This window comes from Seriola dumerili, unplaced genomic scaffold (genome assembly GCF_002260705.1).
Source record: "Seriola dumerili isolate Sdu_G_001 unplaced genomic scaffold, Sdu_1.0 BDQW01000276.1, whole genome shotgun sequence".
NCBI lineage: Eukaryota > Metazoa > Chordata > Actinopteri > Carangiformes > Carangidae > Seriola > Seriola dumerili.
In genome coordinates, this window is record NW_019174531.1 from 1,363,935 (window position 1) to 1,386,327 (window position 22,393).

The 22,393-nt window shown below is 42.3% G+C and overlaps 4 protein-coding genes across 4 annotated transcripts; all 4 read left to right on the forward strand.

Annotated features, from left to right (window-relative positions):
* The first annotated feature begins 58 nt into the window (after nucleotides 1-58).
* On the forward strand, nucleotides 59-3,547 carry LOC111230652 (formin-like protein 6). The gene is made up of 6 exons (XM_022757442.1): nucleotides 59-73; nucleotides 839-881; nucleotides 1,060-1,227; nucleotides 1,416-1,550; nucleotides 2,914-3,075; nucleotides 3,435-3,547. The coding sequence occupies exons 1-6, from the start codon at nucleotides 59-61 to the stop codon at nucleotides 3,545-3,547; spliced, it is 636 nt and encodes a 211-aa protein (XP_022613163.1).
* Nucleotides 3,548-6,239: 2,692 nt separating this feature from the next.
* On the forward strand, nucleotides 6,240-12,844 carry LOC111230662 (secretagogin-like). Its single transcript, XM_022757453.1, has 11 exons — nucleotides 6,240-6,452; nucleotides 7,646-7,716; nucleotides 8,922-9,017; nucleotides 9,465-9,554; nucleotides 9,806-9,862; nucleotides 10,489-10,566; nucleotides 10,644-10,699; nucleotides 11,042-11,087; nucleotides 11,216-11,275; nucleotides 11,566-11,634; nucleotides 12,308-12,844. The coding sequence occupies exons 1-11, from the start codon at nucleotides 6,383-6,385 to the stop codon at nucleotides 12,431-12,433; spliced, it is 819 nt and encodes a 272-aa protein (XP_022613174.1). The 5' UTR covers nucleotides 6,240-6,382; the 3' UTR covers nucleotides 12,434-12,844.
* Nucleotides 12,845-15,067: 2,223 nt separating this feature from the next.
* LOC111230653 (proline-rich protein 2-like) lies at nucleotides 15,068-16,066 on the forward strand. The gene has a single exon (XM_022757443.1). The coding sequence runs from the start codon at nucleotides 15,068-15,070 to the stop codon at nucleotides 16,064-16,066; it is 999 nt and encodes a 332-aa protein (XP_022613164.1).
* A 4,714-nt stretch (nucleotides 16,067-20,780) lies between these two features.
* LOC111230654 (proline-rich protein 2-like) lies at nucleotides 20,781-21,704 on the forward strand. Its single transcript, XM_022757444.1, has one exon. The coding sequence runs from the start codon at nucleotides 20,781-20,783 to the stop codon at nucleotides 21,702-21,704; it is 924 nt and encodes a 307-aa protein (XP_022613165.1).
* Nucleotides 21,705-22,393: the final 689 nt, after the last annotated feature.

A 22,393-nucleotide genomic window follows, 5' to 3' on the forward strand; every position in this document is an offset into this window, starting at 1 on the left:
TGGGGTTCCTGTGATGGGAATGGACCTGCTAGCTGAGATGAAGGCTAGACAGGAAAGAATGGCTGTAAAGAAGGTGGGTGGAGTCCATGGGTAAAGAGCTGGAATACTAATGATGTAAATCCATCAGTAGTCAATATATTGACGCCAGTATGTCTTAAAACCAGTGTAAGAACATACAGTAGGAAGAAAGCAAATTCCTTGAACTTTCTTGTGCCTCATCTTTAAGCACCAATTTGAAATGTATTACTGTAGGCTGCTTGTTTTGTTTTTTGTTGACCACTGCCCTTAAGAGCATAAAGTATAAAACTGTGTCAGTTGCTGCTTTAGATTCAGGAGCTCAAGATTCAAGACTTTATTGTCATTTCAGTGGAGTTTACAGGAATTTTGTTTACACATAGCAGAATATTAGAATAATAAATGAATAAATTAAATTAAAGTTCCCATATGGATGCAATTAGAAAGATAAATTAAAAAACATTCTTACCCAAATGAGAGGAGTGCTGCAGTTCCCTTTTCAACATGGTGTAAAGTTCAGAAAAAATTCACAGAGCAAAGCAAGAAGAGACATAAACACAATTAAAAGCGAGAGAACAACCACCACACTTTTAAAGATGGTGTAAAAACAAAGCTTGTGTATCTGTGGTACATACAGTACATATATTGTCGTTCCTCATCTCTCTCTTTCTCAGTTACATTCCTTCTCTTCCCTCAATAGTCGACATATTAAAAAGAACTTGAAAACAAAGAGTTAGAAGGCTGGGGTTTTAAATAACTAGTAATGTAGAATACATGAAGTCGTACATTCAGTGACATTACCTCTCTGTCTCTCTGTTTTCAGTCTGAGTCGTCAACCTTGTTGGAGAAGGTGGATGGGGACAAAGGTGAGTTTCTTTAATATCATGTTACCGGTGCACCAGTGTCTTGACTGCTTAGTGTAAGAGTTGTATGTAGAATTTTCATAGTAACTAGTTCACAGTTCACAACCCACAGTAATGACACTCTTTAAGTCCATAGTAGAATAAGACTTGTGGTCAGACCTCCACCCCATTATCCCAGCAGACGCTGATGAGTCCAAACCAGAGCCAGCTCCCAGGTCCAAACCACCGAGCATCACCCCCAAACCGCCTCCATCCCAGGCCACCAAACTCCCACAGGGGGCGCACACCTCTTGCCCAACCAGTCCCACCAGTCCAACCAGTCCCAGGGCAAACAGCACCTACATTCAAGGTAGGCAAGGATTGGGATTGCTCTCAGATTTTTGTCAACTTTGGGGCATCCTACAGCCACCAGAAGCTTCCATTGTTTCTAAATATTTTTATTACCACAAGTAGGATTGTAGTTTAAATCCCACATCTGTGGATTTGTCCTGACAGTTTGTTCATTGTTTGGTTGTTTTATTGATATCTGGTTCTCAGATGACTCTGAGGTTCCAGTAGGCAGCTCCTCTGCTAAAGGACCACTTCCTGCTCCTCGCCTGAAGAGGGCGCCATCGGAGCAGGAGCGAGAGAGCACCAGCAGCAACCCTGCAGGACCCCTGTCTCCACTGGACGGTTAGTATCTCTGTTTGACCTTTACAAACGTGGCATTAGTAAAAAAAAAAAAAAAATTTTTATGCACATCACAAATCACACAAATGTTGTGTTCAGGTCAGTTTATATAAAGAATTTAAATAATTAAAAATATTTACTTTTCTTTGTTAAAAACATTGCATGCGAATAAATGATAGAAAGGAATCAAATTACAATGAATAATCAGCTAAATTTACATTAAATGTATTAAATATTTATTTGATCCTGTGTATTTAGGCTCTAGCACAGTGATAAACATATTCAACATAACTGATACGTGTCCTGGCTATGTATGTCAAAATACTCCACATTTGTTTTAATTATTTCTTCTTTCAATGTTCCTATATTAAACAGGCATTTTTTGTTGAGGAGATTCTGATCCAAAAAGGAAAAATTGGCCACATTTAGCTTAGCATTCCTGCATTTTATTAAGAATGTGACAGTTCTGTAAATACTATAGAATGAGAAGAGAAAGGAAAATGTTTCTTGGAGAATCTAAAGGCACTGAAAAATGAAAACGACTAAGATGACAGACAGCAGTGGCTGTTTTTTCTTAATGATAAAGGTTGCATGAGTCAGCGCTGCCTGTTAGCCGCAGTATTGCTGACAATATAACAGGTGACAACTTGTTTAATGAACACTTTCAGGGCCATATGTGACGCCTCCACAAACAGGACATCTGAAGCAAAGCACATGCATCCAGTTCCAGCCTGTACTTGACATGTCCAAGTGTCAGAGTGTGTGTGGGGGATTTTGTGGTTTAACACGCGACTTGTGTAATTAACACTCACAGGAACTCAGTGTTTTTCTTTAAAAAAGGCTTCTGTGTAATCAAAAAGTCGTCTGTTGTGATTGTGCAAGAATACGTGTTTTTAAAATCAAAGAGACAGAAGGGTCATTTACACGTCTCAGCAGGCGTCATCACACACCTCTCACTGTTTTGGACGTAAGACATAAACCACCTACACAATTCTTTAAAAAAAAAACAGGAAACAGGATTTAATTTTATTTTCTGCTGTCCATCAGTCTGGAAGAGGAGGAATCTTTCTTTTATTATGTAAATTTTTAAAATTAAAAGTCCTGTATTGTATAAAGGTAGATGTCCATGTCCTCTTTTGATTATAAAGCAGGTAAAGGTTGTATATTAATACTGTGAAAGTATTAACAAAACAGTCACCACCCTAAGCCATGCCCTCCTCTCTTCTCATTGGCTCTCTCAGTCTCAGATGTTTCCAGGGCCACAGAAAAGACAAACTGTTGATGGTTGTCATTTTGAAATGTGTGCGGTGAAATATTGCTGAAGGACAGAGACGCATCAGTTTCCTTGTGTCTCTCTTTCCTGCAGTTGATTTTTCTGGAGACGGCGGCGATGCGTTTGACCCGCCCGGTGCAGGAAGCGAGCCTGGAGCCGGCGGTGGTAGACAGTGGTCGTCTCTGAAGAGCTCAGCGAGTCCTCCTCCTGCCGGGGAGCAAGACCGGGAGCGCACCAAGTCGCTCCCCACTTACGGTTCGACTGATCTCTAAAACTAGTCTCTGCATGGTTGTCAAAATGTAGCAGTAGTTACACTTCAGTCATTTATTGAGGCGTCTGAGATTCATGATATTAAAGTGGTTAAAGGACTTTGCCTCATAATTTGAACTCGGTTCATAGTTTATTTGTCCAATGTTATTTGATCCAAATTTATTGTATTCATTTTTAGGTTTTTGTGGTTTCTGGACCTGAATTTATTGTTTTCTTTACTTTTCAGTTGATGATCTCACTTTAATTTCTTAATCAAATAAGAACACGTCTGTCACTGTTTCAGTCCAGCTGTTTCCCTCGTTCTCTGTCTCACATGTGTATTCTCCCTCTCTCTGTCCCTTCAGTGACGCCTCCATCTCTGGCGGACACAGATCTCAGTCCAGCTGAGGAGGAGGTTCAATCTCCAACTGACAACAAATCAGAGGAGGAGTCCAGCGAAGACACTCCTTCAGTCTGATGGTCGTTTAAATCTCACTCAAGAGTCCTTACTCCACCAGGGGAACAATCACATACAGACAGTAAAAGGCACAGGCAGTGGAGAGTAAATTGTTTTTGTTTTTTTGTTTTGTTTTTTTTGATAAGGCACATGTAAACAGGGGGGATGCTGTAAAACTTTTTGCACATGTTATCAGACGAGTTTCCTGACCTTGGATCAGTCGAACTGTTCGGCCGAATGGACACCAGAACAGTCCCACTACCGTCTCTGTCAACAGCTCTAATAGGACCATAAAGAGCTGACCAGATGGGTTTTATCTGGTGCAGAGACAATCTGTGGTTACTTACACAACCGGGTCCAGCTAGAATAAGCTCAGTTAGTCCAAAACACTGAGAATGAGTCTGGCTGTCCACGGTGTTTACATGCAGCAGGTAAACTGTAACTCAGTGAGCTCTACCGTCAGCTTGTCTGGAGGTAATGACTTAATATAGAAACTTTTTTTATCCTGCAAACATTCACTCCTCATCCAGGAACAGGCTCTTCACAGATTAGAAATCAGGGGCAGCAGAAACATCCTGCAGCACTTTAGAAGAGGAACAACAACAAAAAACCAAAGCAAGTTCAAGCTCTTCAAATCTTTATTTTTGTGTGATGTGTCCTTGAGCTTTCATTGGAGTTGTAAATAAGTTTTCATTTTAATGTTATAAAATATAATGACTGCTCTTGACTAGAAAATATGTCAGGTCACCTGAGTTACTGTGGATCGCATAATTATCTGACTGACAAAAAAAAAAAATCTGAAAATATTCTGCCTGTGAGTCGAGATTATTCCTCTTGTTCCCATTTAATTTAACCTTAAGGGTCTGTATCTTGAAATGAGACAGAATCAGATTCAGATTGTTTAAGTAGAGTCAAGAAAAATCCCAGTTAAATAATCTGACTCCCATCAGCACAGAGGAGTAAGAACACAGTGATATAAATATGGCTCTGTAAGGGGGAGATTTGAGTAAATGCTGCATTCGTGTCATGACTTGAAAAATTGTTCACATCAGCATCTAACTCTAGTTATGACTTCTGAAAGGTCCAATTAATGAAAATTAATGCCTTACATTATTTTGAAAGGCACCTAACGCCATTTATTTTTAAAGTATACGCACTAAACTATCTAACTGTTTTTAAAAAGTCAAACTCAGCCGTCACTCACCTGTCTTCAGTTCACTTGAAAGCCTGTAAGTCATGAACATACGTTGTTGCTGTTCCTCCTCCATGATGTGAACATGGCAGAATCCTCAGTGGGTGGAGACGAAGAGCAACTGATAGTTTACCCTCTGAGGGTTCGCTGAACCAAAAATTAGAACAAGTCAAATGTCCTTTAGCCCTAAAAGGCAAGTGAATTTTTTTTTGTTTTTTACCAGGATCATTTTTTTCTCCTTTTCATCTGTATAAACACCTTCAAGAGCAAGTGATTATTTTTTTCTGGGGGGGGGGGCATAGAAAAATGATTGGCCCCCAAAATATTTTTTTTTACTTGTCTCTCTGGGGTCGTTTTCACAGACAAAAAAAATATCATTTTTTTTTTTTTTATTTTTTTTTTTAGTGAGGATTGCTTTGTGAAGATTTGCTTTTGTAATACGGCTTCTGGCCACAAGAGGGTGAGGTGTGCCACTACCACAGTCTAAACTGACAAAAAAAAAGTTTTTTTTGTCTGTGAGAACAACCCCTGAGGGCAAGTGAAAAATATTTTGGGATGATCGTTTTTCTAAGTTTTGTTTTTTCCAGAAAAAAAAAAAAAAATTGCCTCTCGGGGGGTGTTTATACAGATGGAAATAAACGTATTCTTTCAACAACAAAAAAAATATTTTACTTGCTTTTTCTGTTTAATGTATGTGTATAAAACATAAAATGTTCATTGGTTTAACATGTTACTCTGCTATCAACACCGCTGCTGTATCCTCACATCTTGCCTTATCGAATACTGATCTCTGTTAATCATGTACTGCTGCACTTACAGATGTTTTATGTATCAGTGTAAATATGTACTAACACTTGTTAAAGGTTGTGTTTATAGAATAAATGGGTTTAATCAGAGTAAAACACAGACACTGGGGTTTATATTGTATGATGATTTATTATGGATGAAACATGCTGTTGACTCTGCATGGAGTTTCATTTAAGATTCGTGGTGATGGCTTTTATCTTACTGGGAAAATATTGTTGTTATTTTTAAAGATTCAGTGAAACGCTGTGTTTTATTGTTTATATGTTTGTGAAGCTACGAGTCTGAAATGTGACGTCAGCTGTCACATGTTTCTGTATCTGTTTGTGTACGCCAATAAATACTGGTTCACTGCTCACCCACTCTCTCTCCCTCTCTCCATCACTCTACCGCCCCTCTCTCTCACTCTCTCCCTCTCTCACCCCCCCTCTCTCTCAATCTCTCCCTCTCTTGCCCCCCCCCCTCTCTGCCCCCCCTCACTCTTTCTCTCTCTACTCCTCAGTGGCCCCCCTCTTCACCCTCTCTCACACTCTCTCTCTCTCCCCTCTTCTCTGCACCCTCTTCCTCTCTCTCCCTCCCCCTCATTCTCTCTCTTACCCTTCCTCTTCTCTCTCCCCCTCACCCCCCTTTCCCCTCTCTCTCTCCCTCCCCCGCTCTCTATCTCTCTCCCTCCCTCTCTCCCCCCTCCCTTCATAAACAAGCTGTTGAAATTGTATTCTCTCATTTCTCTGGCCCCTGAAGATGAAATCAGAATAAACTTTCTCTCCTCTCTCTCTCTGTGACTCTGCTCTACGTCTCCTTGTTTTTCCCGTTCTTGTCTTATTGTCAGCAGCTCGACCTCTGTACTGGTCTCCGGCACCATGGACCGCGCTGTGGACGGACTGGACGCTGCAGGATTTTTACAGATCTGGCAACACTTCGACGTGGATGGTGAGAGTGGTTCATTCTCTAAAGTCCATGTGACTGTAACATCATTCAGTGACTCTAGGAGCTCGACTCAGTGTGTTTACATTTAATTGATAATGTGACAAACTGCATTAATAATAGTAGGAGAGAATTAAAATGTATGTTAAACCAGTTAAATGCAGGTTCAGCCCATTAATGTTAATATGTGGCAGTTAAAAGCATTGAAAGCATTTCTTCATATTTTTAAACCCCTGTTGCACAGACTTCAATTCATTTTCATAACGTAGTATCTTACAGTTAACAGTGAACAGGACGAAGCAAAAAGCACAGCCCAACTTAAATTGGTTTTTAGTTTCAGAAATCATATATTATCTGTGTCAGTTTTCTGACAAATACAACAATATAAGACTTTAGGAGAAAACTCATGAGGTCATGTGCAACCCAAGGTTCATCGCTGTAAATAAAAAGCTGTGAATATAATGTGAAGTGCATGAAAAGCCGTAGCACCACCTCCTCCAGACCTCCAGCAAAACACAGCACCCCAACATTGGGGTGGGATGGAAGCTGCTTCATACACCACCCCACCCCCGGAAATTAATATTTAATCTAAGGAGACCGTAGCAGAAATAACGTTAAATGTATTTAATCTGTTTGCCAAACTAATGTCCTGAACATCACACATAATCCCCTCAGTTTATTCATATGATTTGAATAAAGTAGCCGACAAAGAAATCTCACCACAAGGTCAGATAGTGGCTGCTCTGGAGCTTTCGATCATATCGCATGATCTTCCTCTGAAGTTATAGTTCCACTTTAAGTCTCAGTGACATAATGTGATCCATGAGACCCTGACATGATATGAGATAATAATGTTATTTTGCATCAGTCATTTTTATAGAAATTGGTAAAATGTGTTATTGTGTTTTTTGGAACCAAACAACAATGTGTTTCTCTCCAGAATAAGCTGCTCATCGTAAACATGATCAAGTGTAAAATAGGCCACAACAATGAATGCATTAATGATAAATGCTATAATATTTATACTGGCTCATCCAGCTGCACTGTGTTGATACTGTTGAGATTTTTACATTGTAGTTTATTTCATTTTATTTGTTTTATTTCACACTCTTGTTTCATGAGGCTAAAGGTTGTATGTGAATCCACACATGAACTGTTGAGTTTTATATTCTAAACGCCTGCTTGTGTGTCTTGTTTAGACGATGGTTACATCGAAGGAAAGCAGCTGGACGCCTTCTTTCAACACATGCTGGAAAAACAGGGGATGAAGGTACAGAGAGAAAATATGAGGCTGCATGTTGAGTTTGGTCCCTTTCCACCTGATGGAAATCAGCAGCATCTCGACCTGTGTCATCAGACAGACGGATGTTTTTGATAGAGCCACAGGGGGGCGCTGGTGCCAGAAATGTTCAACTGCTACACAGAAAATTCAGACATGAGAGAAATATGATATAAATATAAATAATGATTGATGTTGCAGGTTTTTTAAATTGTGCTCTTCAGAGTTTATTGATACTTGTTTTCTTAAAGGTACAATATGTCATTTTTTTCGCATTAAATGTCTAAAAACAACTACACCTCTGTTATATACGTTGTTGAGCTTTTATGATCACAAATGTTTCTATCGATTCTCAAACCAGAGAAATCAGTGGTAACAGTTTCATTTGGCCACCTGTCAATGACTTCATATCCTCCATGTGCATGCATCAGTGTTGTGGTTGCCTGCCAGAAGCTCAAAATTGATTTTTTTTAATCCATTTTTAAGTCACATATTTAAGATTCACTTTCGGTTCTTGGTCATTTTTTAACTATATATTTTAACCAGATGACGGATTTTTGTCATCAGACATCTGGATCTCAATTTATCAGAGAAACAAGCTGAGCAAACATTAGGTAGCTCGGCTCACAGCCCCTCCAAGACGTCCTGTGTCCCGCTGAATAGTGATGGAAAAACACAGATTTTTAACGTGAAACTGCTTTATTCAGTGTTTTTACTGGTTTTAATCACCTAGTCTGTTTGTTGCGGAGAGGAGGAGACCTCTGTGGATAATTCAGCTCCAGAGAAAAACTTCATGAACCACTGACACTGAAGGAATCCAAACCAGGAGAAACTTACAGCAGTGGTGATGAAGACAACAACTCCCATGATCCCACACTCCATACACCAAGCTCTATAATTTGTTATTTTTTTTAGACTAAGAGACCCCTAGTAGCAGAAAATTACTATTGTGCGTTTAAGCTTGTGGTCAACACTTCAGCTAAAACCGCTGTTCACCACCAGTTTCATTTCCCACCAAAGCACTGATGAAGACCTGAGCTTACACACATCAGTCATTTCCTGTTTTTCAATGTATGTGTTTGCGTTATATTTTTCATAATTCCTTTTATATATGAAACTAATTCATCATGTACAACTGCAGCAGCCGGTTTTAAAGTGCAGTAAAATACAGTACATTATGTCCATGTTGTTGTCAGAGAGAGGAGATAACTGAGGACAGAATCCGACGGCTCGGAGCCAGATTCGTACCTGCTCGTGACGCCGCAGCTGACGGACGTCTGCAGATCCAAGAGGTACGATCACCTCCTGTTTTTACAGGAGATGACACATCAACACGTTTTCAGCATACAATCCTCGGAAATGTTGGGTCATGTCAGCTCAGCCGTCCGCAGGATTAAGACACAGCACAAAATACAATGAAGTCAGCATAAAGTTCTGACCTCTGCAGGTTTTGATTCTGGTCCCGAACAGGCAGTGAGTGTTGAAATCAGGGGTTGGCTCATTTGTTGGTGTAGATCTATAATCATATTCACTCCTGTAGATTTTGATCTACTGAGTTATTTTGCATTTAACACTAAATTTGACATTCATAGGTTTGTCCTTTCAGAAACAAACTTTACATAGGAGATGAGGAATCAGATGTTATTTAAAACTGATGTGTCATGTAAAAAAAAAAAAAAAGATTAAAAAAATGGCGACAGCATCCTCAGTTACAACACATGTAAATCCTCTCTCTCCAGCTGGCCACCATGATGCTGCCAGAGGAAGAAAACTTCCTGCTTCTGTTTCGCAGGGAGACGCCGCTGGACAACAGCGTGGAGTTCATGAGGGTGAGGGCAAGAGGCTGAGTAGAGGACAGTGGACATCCAGTGAGTGTCTGGTGGATGCGTCCAACATTGCAAAAGAAAACACTGCATGAGTTTTCTTTTAGCACCTCCTTCAGGACAAACATTACTCCTTTAAGAGAAAAGTAGAAATTTTCAAAATTTAAATAATGAAGGGTGTAATGGACAGGTCGACTCAGTCTTTAGTTTTGGGATGTTTATTGTATTTCTCAATGACTTTTCTGTGTTGTGTGCAGATCTGGAGGAACTACGACACAGACAGCAGCGGCTACATCTCAGCCGTCGAGCTCAAGGTAACAGAGGGAGAAGCTCACATCAAACCACATCAGTTCTTATCAAGGGTCTGTTTCTGACACCTGTGAACACACACAGCAGTCATTAGACTAGAGAGCGATAGACCGCATCGTGGTGGTGATCTGGATCTGCGGTTTCCACACTCTTTATTTCCTTTTGTTGTTTTCAATATAAACAATAATCCTTCTCCCGGGCTTCACAGTGATGCTTTGCATCTTACTCTTTAAGTTAAAGGGTTTCTTCTCCTATCTTTGATATTTTTATATTCATGAAGTAAAAATACAAAATATTGATGTTTATAGCTTCATAAGATCATCATCATTTACTTCATATTTCAGTTTCAGATCCTCATAAATGAAATCTATAAGGTAATCAATAAACTTTTGATGGTATTTGACATTATTTTTGATATTGTATGGATATAAAATGGTGAAAATAACTGGCGGTTGTGTCTCCACACTCAAGTACTGGATCAAATGTGACTCATCCCTCACTGAGTGCTCTCAGGTCAGGATGTTGGGCTTCCTCTTCCTCTGTGCTGTCAGTCCCAGGAGAGATTCCTTCAGCAGTCTTGGGTTAATTTGTGGTAAATGTTCTTATTCCTGTGTCTTTTTTGGTCCTTCAGGGCTTCCTTCAGGACCTGTTCCTCCAACACAGGAGGTCCGTCACTCCTGAAAAGCTGGAGGAGTACACTGACACCATGGTAACAGGCAGAGTTCAGATATCTGTCTGTCACTGAATAATAAGAAATTAATTCTGATTTTTTTTCCCTCCCTGTAGATGAAGATGTTTGACAAAAACAAAGATGGCAGACTGGATTTAAATGACCTGGCCAGGTACTGAATCACACCTGATCTACTAGAAGTCATTAAAACAAGATAATGTGCTAATTATTATAATCCTGTCTCTAAACACTTGAAATTACTGCAAGAAAATATTATAAACTCAGGCTAATTCATGAGCTTTTTCCCAGTTTTCATCACAAGACCAAATACATCACCTCACTGGTAACTTGAGGCCATTCACTGTGGTTGAATGCTGTGGAAAAAGCTATTTCAGCTTTATCCATTCATTTTCCTGTTTCCAAGAACAAAAATTAATTTCTACAATATTACAAAATAAAATTGTCTACTTTTTAAATGAGTTCAATTCTCCATTAGTTTTTTTGTCGTCAACAGAATTTTGGCCCTGAAGGAAAACTTCTTACTGAAGTTTAAGATGGACGTAAGTTTGGGGATTTAAGCTTAAAATGTTTTTTTTCCTTTAAATGGATTCATGTTCTCACTTAAATATTAATATTTCGTGCTCTCAGTGAATGTGTTGTGTTTTCATTATTTGATGTTTGGTGTCAGGCCTGCAGTCAGGAGGACAGGAAGAGAGACTTTGAGAAGATATTTGCTCACTATGATGTCGTAAGTGTGAATTTATCTGTTTTAATCTCTGTTGTGTCTTTTCCCAGAAAGAATTTATTGGATTAAAGACTTTTTGTTCTTGTTTTCTGTCTGACCAGAGAGAGTTTTTTACCCGGTGCTTGAATATTTGATTTATGGATACGTTTTAGTATTTAGTATAACTTTTCATCACATTTATCTGTGTTTTACAAGGTAACAATGTGTTTTTCTGATCCTTATGTCATGTTTCCATGTGTATCATGTGCCCTTTGTCTATATGTGTGTGTGTGTATGTGTGTGTGTGTATATAGAGTCAGACAGGTGCGTTGGAGGGTCCGGAGGTGGATGGATTTGTCAAGGATATGATGGAGCTGGTGAAGGTAAAACTTTTTTGAAGAATGTTTTGAAAGATGTTTGAAGAAAAAAAATATATAGAGTAGCGTCATACTGTATATCTCTACAATAAATGAAAAATCCTAAATCCTAAAGTTTTGATGCCATTTACTGTTACTGGTGCAATCTCAACACTTCCTTTATCAATTCTCACATTAAAAGCCTTCATGCATCACATTAACAGACACCCTTGTAGTACAAGCACTGGTGTTCTGAAATTTGATAACTGGATACACTCCAGGTCAAATATCGCATTATTGCGAAACCAGGGGTTTGTATTTCTTGCTTGAGGTATAAGTGATGCTGCCACTAAACTGCAGTTCAAAGTTTTGATGAAAAACTGTGACTTGTGATGTAAATCAATGTAAATATCGCATTTGGCAGGAAACATCGCAATATTTGATATTATTCAATATCTGCCCAAGCCTATTTGAAACTGACTTTTATTTAGGAACAGCATATATCTTATCAGCGAATAAAACCACACATGTGACTTACATTTGAGACGTTATGGTAACATGCTAACTTTCTGTAGCTTTTCAAAATAACTTTCTAACACTAAAAAACTATCTTTCCTTTCACCGTGAAAAATATTTACCCAACAAGAGTAATTTAGGCATTGACCTCCTACCTTTAAACCCTCCTAACCCTCTCCTCCAGCCCAGCATCAGTGGGACAGACCTGGACAAGTTCAGGAAAGCCCTAATGGGTCACTGCGACATCAACGGAGATGGAAAGATCCAAAAGAACGAGCTGGCTCTCTGCCTTGGCCTCAAACTCAGCTAACAGACCTTCACAACATCTACACATGCCTCCTTCCTCCTCCAGTTTTTTTTTCCTTCATCTCTATTCGCTGTTACTTCCTCTCTTCCCTCCTTCTTTACTTCCTTACCTTTTACTCCCTCCTTTTTTCTCTTTCTTCCCATGTGACTTCTCTTCCCTCTAAGTTTGATGTTACCATGAGCACAGTACATTCCCACAGTTTTCTATATTTTTCTGTATTAAAATTCCAGCAGAAGTGAATATGAAATGTATTAAAATAGCATCCATGCCACCATGGTTTAAACAAAGACTTAAGCTATAAAATGATATCTAGCTGGTGTCTTATGATGATGGTCTTTTTCATGACTGCATGGTATGCTCCTTCTTTGTAATGTGGTGAAACTATTTGCTTGACATTAATGTAAAATAAGTGAAATGAATGATGGTTAGTAAAATGTGTTGAATATTCGTCAGCTCTGTCTTTCTTCTCTGACACAATTCAAAGAGTGAATTTAATATCTTTATTTGGACTTGCCATCCAGAGATTAACAGATAAATCATAGGAGTCAGTTGATAGTACAAGCAGACCACCTTAAATGTTATTTTTGTATTTACATTCATTTATGAGACTGTAGAGACATAAGTACTTCGACTTGGCTCACTTCAATACAACACAACCTTAGGTTTGTTCATGTTTCATGCTTTCTAGGCTGCATAAATAGGGACTAAAACCACCTGGAGAGATGGCATTTGTGGTGTGTGGGGTCATGCTCAGGAAAATTGTAGAGGATGTGCATCAAGAGTCAAGATGAGGAATCTCTTAACATGGGCTGAAATTCACAGCTGAAGGCTGCTTGCAGTTCAGCGAGCCTAGACGTCTTGCAAACAGCAGCTTATTAGAATATAACACTAGATCAGTAAGAAGCTGCGAAAGAGGGTCAAGATCTGCTTGAATTTTTACAAAAATGAACCAGAAGACATGCAGCTTGTAAAACACTCGCTCATCCCACACCAAATTTTTAATGTTCTACGAGCATAGTGCTTAATTGTTCTAAATTTGAGGAAGTTCCATCAAGGCGTTTTGCGGTATCATGTCCACAATAACGAGATGGACGGAAAACCTGAAAACAATACGCCATCAGCTTTGGCTGCTGCTGGAGCAGAGGCGTAAGAATTGAAATATCCTAGTCTTCTGAGTGAAGTCTAAGTCAACTCTCAAATTATGAATACCAAGTCTTTTATCAGTGTTAGTCAAGCAAGTCTCAAGTCCTGTGATTTAAGTCTGACTTGAGTAAAGTCATGTGACTCAAGGCCCCCAACTCTGGAAAAAATGTTCCATTTACTGTAGGACAGGAAGTTCTGTGATTTATCGAGTCAGAGATGTTGCCTTTTAATATGCTAGCATTTGTTTTAGAACTAATTGTTAATTTATTGTGTGCCACAGACAAAATCAAATGTAACCTCTGCTATATGTGGTTGGCAGCAGAAATCTGAGAGGTGGATATCTCAGACCTCAAAAGATAACACCAAAACTCTTCACATGGCTAGAGAACAGTGGGACATTCAGTTCTTCGTAATGTGGGTGAAGCAACCCTTGAAACAGGCCTACAAACTGAAAGGTTCTTCTTCTTCTTCCTTCTGTTTGGGTTTTTACGGCAGTTGGCATCCATTATGTTGCATTACTGCCTCCTTCTGGTTTTACGCATCCATTACATCGTTGTGATTGGTCCAATTACTTCTGAGTGGTACTTAAATGAAATGACGCCAATAAGCTTAAGTGCAAACACCTGCCCAGGTTGTCAGAGAGGTCTCTACTGATGCTTCAAACCTGATTCCAATTATTTAATCAGTGTGAGACGTGACTGGTGGACTCAGGTACCAACATATAAAGAAGGCTGCTGTGGTTGCAGCAGTTACAAAGCTGAAACGAAAGCATCTGTGTTTTTTGGCATCCTGCAAGCAGCACAAGTGTTGCATGTTGTTTGGCTTCAGGTTTGGAAAATGGCCTCTGGATTTTGTGTGAGGTAAATATTTTAAGTGTTTTGTTTGTTTTTTGGCACTTTTGTTAATCACCTGGGTTTATTTTGTTCAGTCATGATCCTCTCCATCTTCCAGGGTGTTCTTGCTCTCACTATTGGCGTTTGGGCCACATGCAAAGGGTAAGAGTTCATTCTACACAAACTGCAGTTCCAGCTGTAGAAACTTCTTCACTTGACTGACCATTAAAATGTTTTCTCTTTTTAGCACTGAGCTACAGAAGTGGAGGGTCCAGTATCATTAAACCTTACTTTGATCAGGCTGAAGGCTTTTCAGGCAGCCACAAACCTGGTTCAGCCTCTCCAAAATATGAGAGCCCTGCACAGCCTGGAGGGTTTATAGGTAGCTCTGGACCCAGTTATCCTGACAGAGGTTCATTTGAGAACCTGAAGCCTGCTGGTGCTGGAGGTTATGGTGGTTCTTATGGTAGGCAAGTAGATGGATACAGTCCAGATGGAAGTGTGTCTGGTTACAGGAGTTCAAAACCCAGAGATAACCCACAGCAGCCACATCTCAAAACACAACTTAATGCAAAAGGTGTACTCCAGACCAAAGCTGGCATGTGGGATGTTGCTTCTCCACAGAATGGAAACAGATTTGAGTCAGGTATCGCTACAAGTTATGGGATGGAGATGGCTTCAGGTCACCAATCTGAGACCAGCCCGCAGAAACCCAACTACCCTGCTCAGCCCCAGCAGCCCAGCTACCCGGGCAAGCCCCAGCAGCCCCAGCCGAGGCCCCAGCAGCCCAGCTACCCGGGCAAGCCCTCACCAATCTGAGACCAGCCCGCAGAACCCCAACTACCCTGCTCAGCCCCAGCAGCCCAGCTACCCGGGCAAGCCCCAGCAGCCCCAGCCGAGGCCCCAGCAGCCCAGCTACCCTGCTCAACCCCAACTGAGGCCCCAGCAGCCCAGCTACCCTGCTCAGCCCCAACCCCAACCAAGGCCCCAGCAGCCCAGTTACCCTGCTCAGCCGAGGCCCCAGCAGCCCAGCTACCCGGGCAAGCCCCAGCCCCAGCCGAGGCCCCAGCGGCCCCAGCAGCCCCAGCAGCCCCAGCCAAGGCCCCAGCGGCCCAGCTACCCTGCTCAGCCCCAACCCCAACCGCGGCCCCAGCGGCCCAGCTACCCGGGCAAGCCCCAGCCCCAGCCGAGGCCCCAGCGGCCCAGCTACCCTGGCAAGCCCCAGCCCCAACCGAGGCCCCAGCAGCCCAGCTACCCTGCCCCGCCCCAGCCCCAACCGAGGCCCCAGCAGCCCAGCTACCCGGGCAAGCCCCAGCCCCAGCCGAGGCCCCAGCGGCCCAGCTACCCTGGCAAGCCCCAGCCCCAACCGAGGCCCCAGCAGCCCAGCTACCCGGGCCAGCCTCAGCTGAAGCCCCAGCAGCCCAGCTACCCGGGCCAGCCCCAGCAGCCCAGCTACCTGGGCAAGTCAAGGCCTCATCCTCAGCTTCATCTCCAGGCCAGGCCAGAGCGGCCAAGCTTTGGCATGATCCAACGCAAAGCTGGAATGTGGGACTCTCATTCTTCCCAGGACGGTGATGCTTTTGACTCGATAGAGAAGTCCACCAACTCTGAAATTCAGCCAAGATCTTACGGCTCTCTGAGGTATTGGGGCTATATTTAAAACCCCTGGTCCTGGTGTCTTCATCACTCCCATGTTTGACTTTGGATATGCTTTCTGTAAGTATGTTTTTACCTGTTTCTAAGATTTCTTGACTGCTTTCATCAAGCTGGAAGAGCATCTTTGCAAAAGTTTCTCTTCTTTAAAATCAATTTTCTTGCATGTCAGTGTAATGAATTCCACACTTAACAGTGTTTCTTTTCTCAGGTTCCTGACCTCTTCCTGGAAGCTATCTATCCTGTTATCAACTTTGTGAAATTGAATAAAGTACTTGGAACTGCACTCCCTGCCTACGGCTGTCATTTCAAACTAAGTTCAGTGTATGTTGAGTGGTGCTGGATAATGATGGGACAAAACATTATTGCAATGTCTTTGAATGGGCTTTACACTTTATCACAGACATCTTCTTGAATGCTGAGGTTCTACCTCATTTTATTCTTTGTACCTTGGCATTATGACATGTTAGTGGCTGTGCTTTGCGCATGAAGACTAGTCATCAAACTTAAACTGGGATTCTTCTGCACTTAACATGTCCTGTTTGACATTTTGTCTCCCATTGTTCATTAGACAACACACAATTGGTCTGACACTGGAAATATGAAGGATTCCAAATTTGAGCCATCTGTGACCTTTAGTTTGTAATGCAACCTTAAGTTGGTTCTTTTGTAACAAAGGTGGCATGTGTATGTACAGGTGCATCTCAAATTAGAATATCATGGAAAAGTTAATTCAAAAAGTGAGACTTGTATCTACTCTAGATTCATTAGAGTGAAATATTTCAAGTGTTTTTTTAATTTGATTATGGCTTACAGCTAATGAGAACCAAAAATTCAGTATCTCAGAAAATTAGAATATCGTGAAAGTTCAATAGTGTAGACTTACGATGTCAATCTAATCAGCTAATTAACTCAACACCTGCAAAGGTTTCCTGAGCCTTTAAATGGTCTGTCTGGTTCAGTAGGCTACACAATCATGGAGAAGACTGCTGACTAGGCAGTTGTCCAGGAGACAGTCATTGACACCCTCCACAAGGAGGGTAAGCCACAAAAGGTCACTGCTAAAGAAGCTGGCTGTTCAGAGTGCTGTATCCACGCATATTCATAGAAAGTTGAGTGGAAGGAAGAAGTGGTAGAAAAAGGCGCACAAGTAACGGGGATAACCGCAGCCTTGAAAGGATTGTGAAGCAAAGGCCATTCAAGAATTTGGGGGAGATTCACATGGAGTGGGCTGAGGCTGGAGTCAGTGCATCAAGAGCCACCACGCACAGACGTATCCAGGACATGGGCTACAACTGTCGCATTCCTCGTGTCAAGCCACTCCTGAACCAGAGACAACGTCAGAAGCGTCTTACCTGGGCTAAGGAGAAAAAGGACTGGACTATTGCTCAGTGGTCCAAAGTCCTCTTTTCAGATGAAGGTAAATTTTGCATTTAATTTGGAAATCAAGGTCCCAGGGTCTGGAGGAAGAATGGAGAGGCATAGAATCCAAGTTGCTTGAAGTCCAGTGTGAAGTTTCCACAGTCAGTGATGATTTGGGGAGCCATGTCATCTGCTGGTGTTTGTCCACTGTGTTTTATCAAGTCCAAAATCAGCGCAGCCGTCTACCAGGAAATTTTTAGAGCACTTCATGTTTCCTTGTTGCTGACAAGCTTTATGGAGATGCTGATTTCATTTTCCAGCAGGACTTGGCACCTGCCCACACTGCCAAAAGTACCAATACCTGGTTTAATGACCATGGTATCACTGTGCTTGATTGGCCAGCAAACTCGCCTGACCTGAACCCCATAGTGAATCTATGGGGTATTGTCAAGAGGAAGATGAGAGACACCAGACCCAACAATGCAGACAAGCTGAAGGCCGCTATCAAAGAAGCCTGGGCTTCCATAACACCTCAGCAGTGCCACAGCCTGATCGCCTCCATGCCACGCCGCACTGATGCAGTAATTCATGCAAAAGGAGCCCCGACCAAGTATTGATTGCATATACATGAACAGACTTTTCATTAGGCCAACATTTCTGTATTAGATATCCATTTTTTTATTGGTCTTATGTAATATTCTAATTTTCTGAGATACTGAATTTTCGGTTTTCATTAGCTGTAAGCCATAATCATCGAAATTAAAAGAAATAAAGGCTTGAAATTTTTCACTCTGTGTGTCATGAATCTATATAATATGAGTTTCACTTTTTGAATTGAATTACTGAAATAAATTAACTTTTCAATCATATTCTAATTTATTGAGATGCACCTGTATACATCTCCAGTGACTGCAGTTTCATGCTTTCTAGGCTGCATGAATGGGGACTAAAACCAACTGGAGAGATGGCATTTGTGGTATGTGGGGTCATGCTCAGGAAAATTGCAGAGGATGTTCATCAAGAGTCAAGATGGTGAATCTCTAACATGGGCTGAAATTCATAGCTGAAGGCTGCTTGCAGTTCAGCAAGCAGCTGCTTGTCAGTGAGGATACTTTGTCTTTAGATTTGAGGCCTTAAGACACTGCACATATAAGGCTGAGGTGGTGGAGTTAAGTATCAACATGGCCAGGTCTAAGGGTTTTAATTTGAAAAGGAGCCTAGACGTCTTGCAAATAGCAGCTTATTAGAATATGACACTAGGTCAGTAAGAAGCTGTGAAAGACGGTAAAGATCTGCTTGAATTTTAACAAAAATGAACCAAAAGACATGCAGCTTGTAAAACACTTGCTCACCCCACACCAAATTTCTTCAGTTGAGTTTTATGGTAGATTAGTTTGAATTAGTTAATACTGAAATGGGCTGCCATTGTTGTTGTATTTGTGCAGCGTAACATTCCTTTTTTAAAAAATATAAATTAATGGCTAAGATTCAGTAGTTTCTGTCATGTGTTTAATGGATGATTTTTCATTTTCTAAGACCCTAGCCCTCAACACATGTTAAAACTGTTTTGTGAGGTCAACACACCTTTGACCTTTGACCCCCTAAATCTTATTAGTCCATCCTTGAGTCCAAGTGGACTTTTGTGCCAAATTTGAAAATGTTCCTTTATGGCATTATTGAAATAATGTATTCACAAGACCAAAACCATGTTTTGTGAGGTCACTTTGTCCTTGACCTTTGAACTTTGAACTGATCTTCAGCCGACACAGTCTAATCAGTTTGTACTTGAGTCTTGATGAATATTTTTACAACTAAATGTCTTACTAGTGAATGTTTGTGCCAAATTTAAGGAAGTTCTGTCAAGACGTTTCTGAGATATCGTGTCCATGATAACGAGATGGACGGACAACCTGAAAACAATATGCCACCAGCTTTGGCTGCCGCCGGCACAGAGGCATAAAGATGCAAATATTCTTGTCTTTTGAGTGAAGTCTAAGTCAGCTCTCAAATTATGAAAACCAGGTCAAAGTTTTATCAGTGTTAATCAAGCAAGTCTCAAGTCCTGTGATTTAAGTCTGACTTGAGTAAAGTCATGTGACTCAAGTCCCGCAACTTATCCCCCAATTTATCCAGTCAGAGATGTTGCCTTTTAATATGCTAGCATTTGTTTTAGAACTAATTGTTAATTTATTGTGTGCCACAGACAAAATCAAATGTAACCTCTGTTATATGTGGGTAGCAGCAGAAATCTCAGACCTCAAAAGATAACACCAAAACTCTCCACATGGCTAGAGAACAGTAGGACTGTCAGTTCTTCGTAATGTGGGTGAAGCAACCCTTGAAACAGGCCTACAAACTGACAGGTTCTTCTTCTTCCTTCTGTTTGGGTTTTATGGCAGTTGGCATCTATTATGTTGCATTACTGCCTCCATCTGGTTTTACGCATCCATTACATTGTTGTGATTAGTCCAGTTACTACTGAGTGGTACTTAAATGAAATGTAGCCATTTAGCTTAAGTGCAAACACCTGCCCAGGTTGTCAGAGAGGTCTCTACTGATGCTTCAAACCTGATTCCAATTATTTAATCAGCGTGAGACGTGACTGGTGGACTCAGGTACCAACATATAAAGAAGGCTGCTGTGGTTGCAACAGTTACAAAGCTGAAACTAAAGCTTCTGGGTTTTTTGGCATCCTGCAAACAGCACAAGTTTTGCATGTTGTTTGGCTTCAGGTTTGGAAAATGGCCTCTGGATTTTGTGTGAGGTAAGTATTTTAAGTAAGTGATTTGTTTGTTTTTTGGCACTTTTGTTAATTGCTTGGGTTTCTTTTGTTCAATCATGATCCTCTCCATCTTCCAGGGTGTTCTTGCTCTCACTATTGGCGTTTGGGCCACATGCAAAGGGTAAGAGCTCATTCTACACAAACTGCAGTTCTAGCTGTAGAAACTTCTTCACTTGACTGACCATTAAAATGTTTTCTCTTTTTAGCACTGAGCTACAGAAGTGGAGGGTCCAGTATCATTAAACCTTACTTTGATCAGGCTGAAGGCTTTTCAGGCAGCCACAAACCTGGTTCAGCCTCTCCAAAATATGAGAGCCCTGCACAGTCTGGAGGTTTTATAGGTAGCTCTGGACCCAGTTATCCCGACAGAGGTTCATTTGAGAACCTGAAGCCTGCTGGTACTAAAGGTTATAGTGGTTCTTATGGTAGGCAAGTAGATGGATACAGTCCAGATGGAAGTGTGTCTAATCTTTATGCAAAAGGTGTACTCCAGACCAAAGCTGGCATGTGGGATGTTGCTGCTTCACAGAATGGAAAACAATTTGACTCGGGTATCGCTTCAAGTTATGGAATTGAGATGGCTTCAGATCACCAATCTGAGACCAGGCCGCAGAAACCTAGCTATCCGGGCAAGCCCCAGCCACAGCTGAGGCCCCAGCTGCAGCCCAGCTACCCGGGCAAGCCCCAGCCCCAGCCGAGGACCCAGCAGCCCAGTTACCCGGGCAAGCCCCAGCCCCAGCCGAGGCCCCAGCCGCAGCCCAGCTACCCGGGCAAGCCCCAGCCCCAGCCGAGGCCCCAGCCGCAGCCCAGCTACCCGGGCAAGCCCCAGCCCCAGCCGAGGCCCCAGCCGCAGCCCAGCTACCCGGGCAAGCCCCAGCCCCAGCCGAGGCCCCAGCCGCAGCCCAGCTACCCGGGCAAGCCCCAGCCCCAGCCGAGGCCCCAGCCGCAGCCCAGCTACCCGGGCAAGCCCCAGCCCCAGCCGAGGCCCCAGCCGCAGCCCAGCTACCCGGGCAAGCCCCAGCCCCAGCCGAGGCCCCAGCCGCAGCCCAGCTACCCGGGCAAGCCCCAGCCCCAGCCGAGGCCCCAGCCGCAGCCCAGCTACCCGGGCAGGCCCCAGCCCCAGCCCAGCTACCCGGGCAAGCCCCAGCCCAGCTACCCAGGCCAGCCCCAGCCCAGCTACCCTGCTCAACCCCAACCGAGGCCCCAGCGGCCCAGCTACCCTGCTCAGCCCCAGCGGCCCAGCTACCCGGGCCAGCCCCAGCTGAGGCCCCAGCAGCCCAGCTACTCGGGCCAGCCCCAGCCAAGCTTCCCTGCTCAATCCCAGCCTGAGCAGCCCAGCTACCTGGGCAAGACCCAACTGAGGCCCCAGCAGCCAAGCTACCTGGGAAAACCCCAGCAGCCCAGCTACCCGAGCAAGCCGAGGCCTCATCCTCAGCTTCATCTCCAGGCCAGGCCAGAGCAGCCAAGCTTTGGCATGACCAAACGCAAAGCCCATGTTTGACTTTGGATATGCTTTCTGTGAGTATGTTTTTACCTGTTTCTAAGATTTCTTGACTGCTTTCATCAAGCTGGAGTGTCTTTTAAAAAAATCAATTTTCTTGCATGTCAGTGTAATGAATTCCGCACTTAACAGTGTTTCTTTTCTCAGGTTCCTGACCTTTTCCTGGAAGCGATCTATCCTGGCATCAACTTTGTGAAATTGAATAAAGTACTTGGAACTGCACTCCCTGCCTACGGCTGTCATTTCAAACTTAAGTTGTGTGGTGCTGGATAATGATGGGACAAAACATTATTGCAATGTCTTTCACTGGGTTTTACACTTTATCACAGACATCTTCTTGAATGCTGAGGTTCTACCTCATTTTACTCATTGTACAATGGCATGATATGTTAGTGGCTCACAGTGCTTTGCACATGAAGACTAGTCATCAAAAATTTAAACTTCCTCTTGTGTTAGCTTTGTTACTATCTCTTATGTTAACAGGTTGGTTTTGACCCGTGTCTTAAATCAGCTGTAAAATACCCTAGAAACAATTTATCATCCAATTTATTTCTTCCCTCTTGGTTACCTTGTAAGGCTTCCTTATCCATGAAAAGATTGGTTTTAATTATGTTGTGGCCCCCTGGGCCTTTTGACAGCATACCCCTCATATTCAGTATTTATATTTTTAAAAGTCAAATGAACCTCAA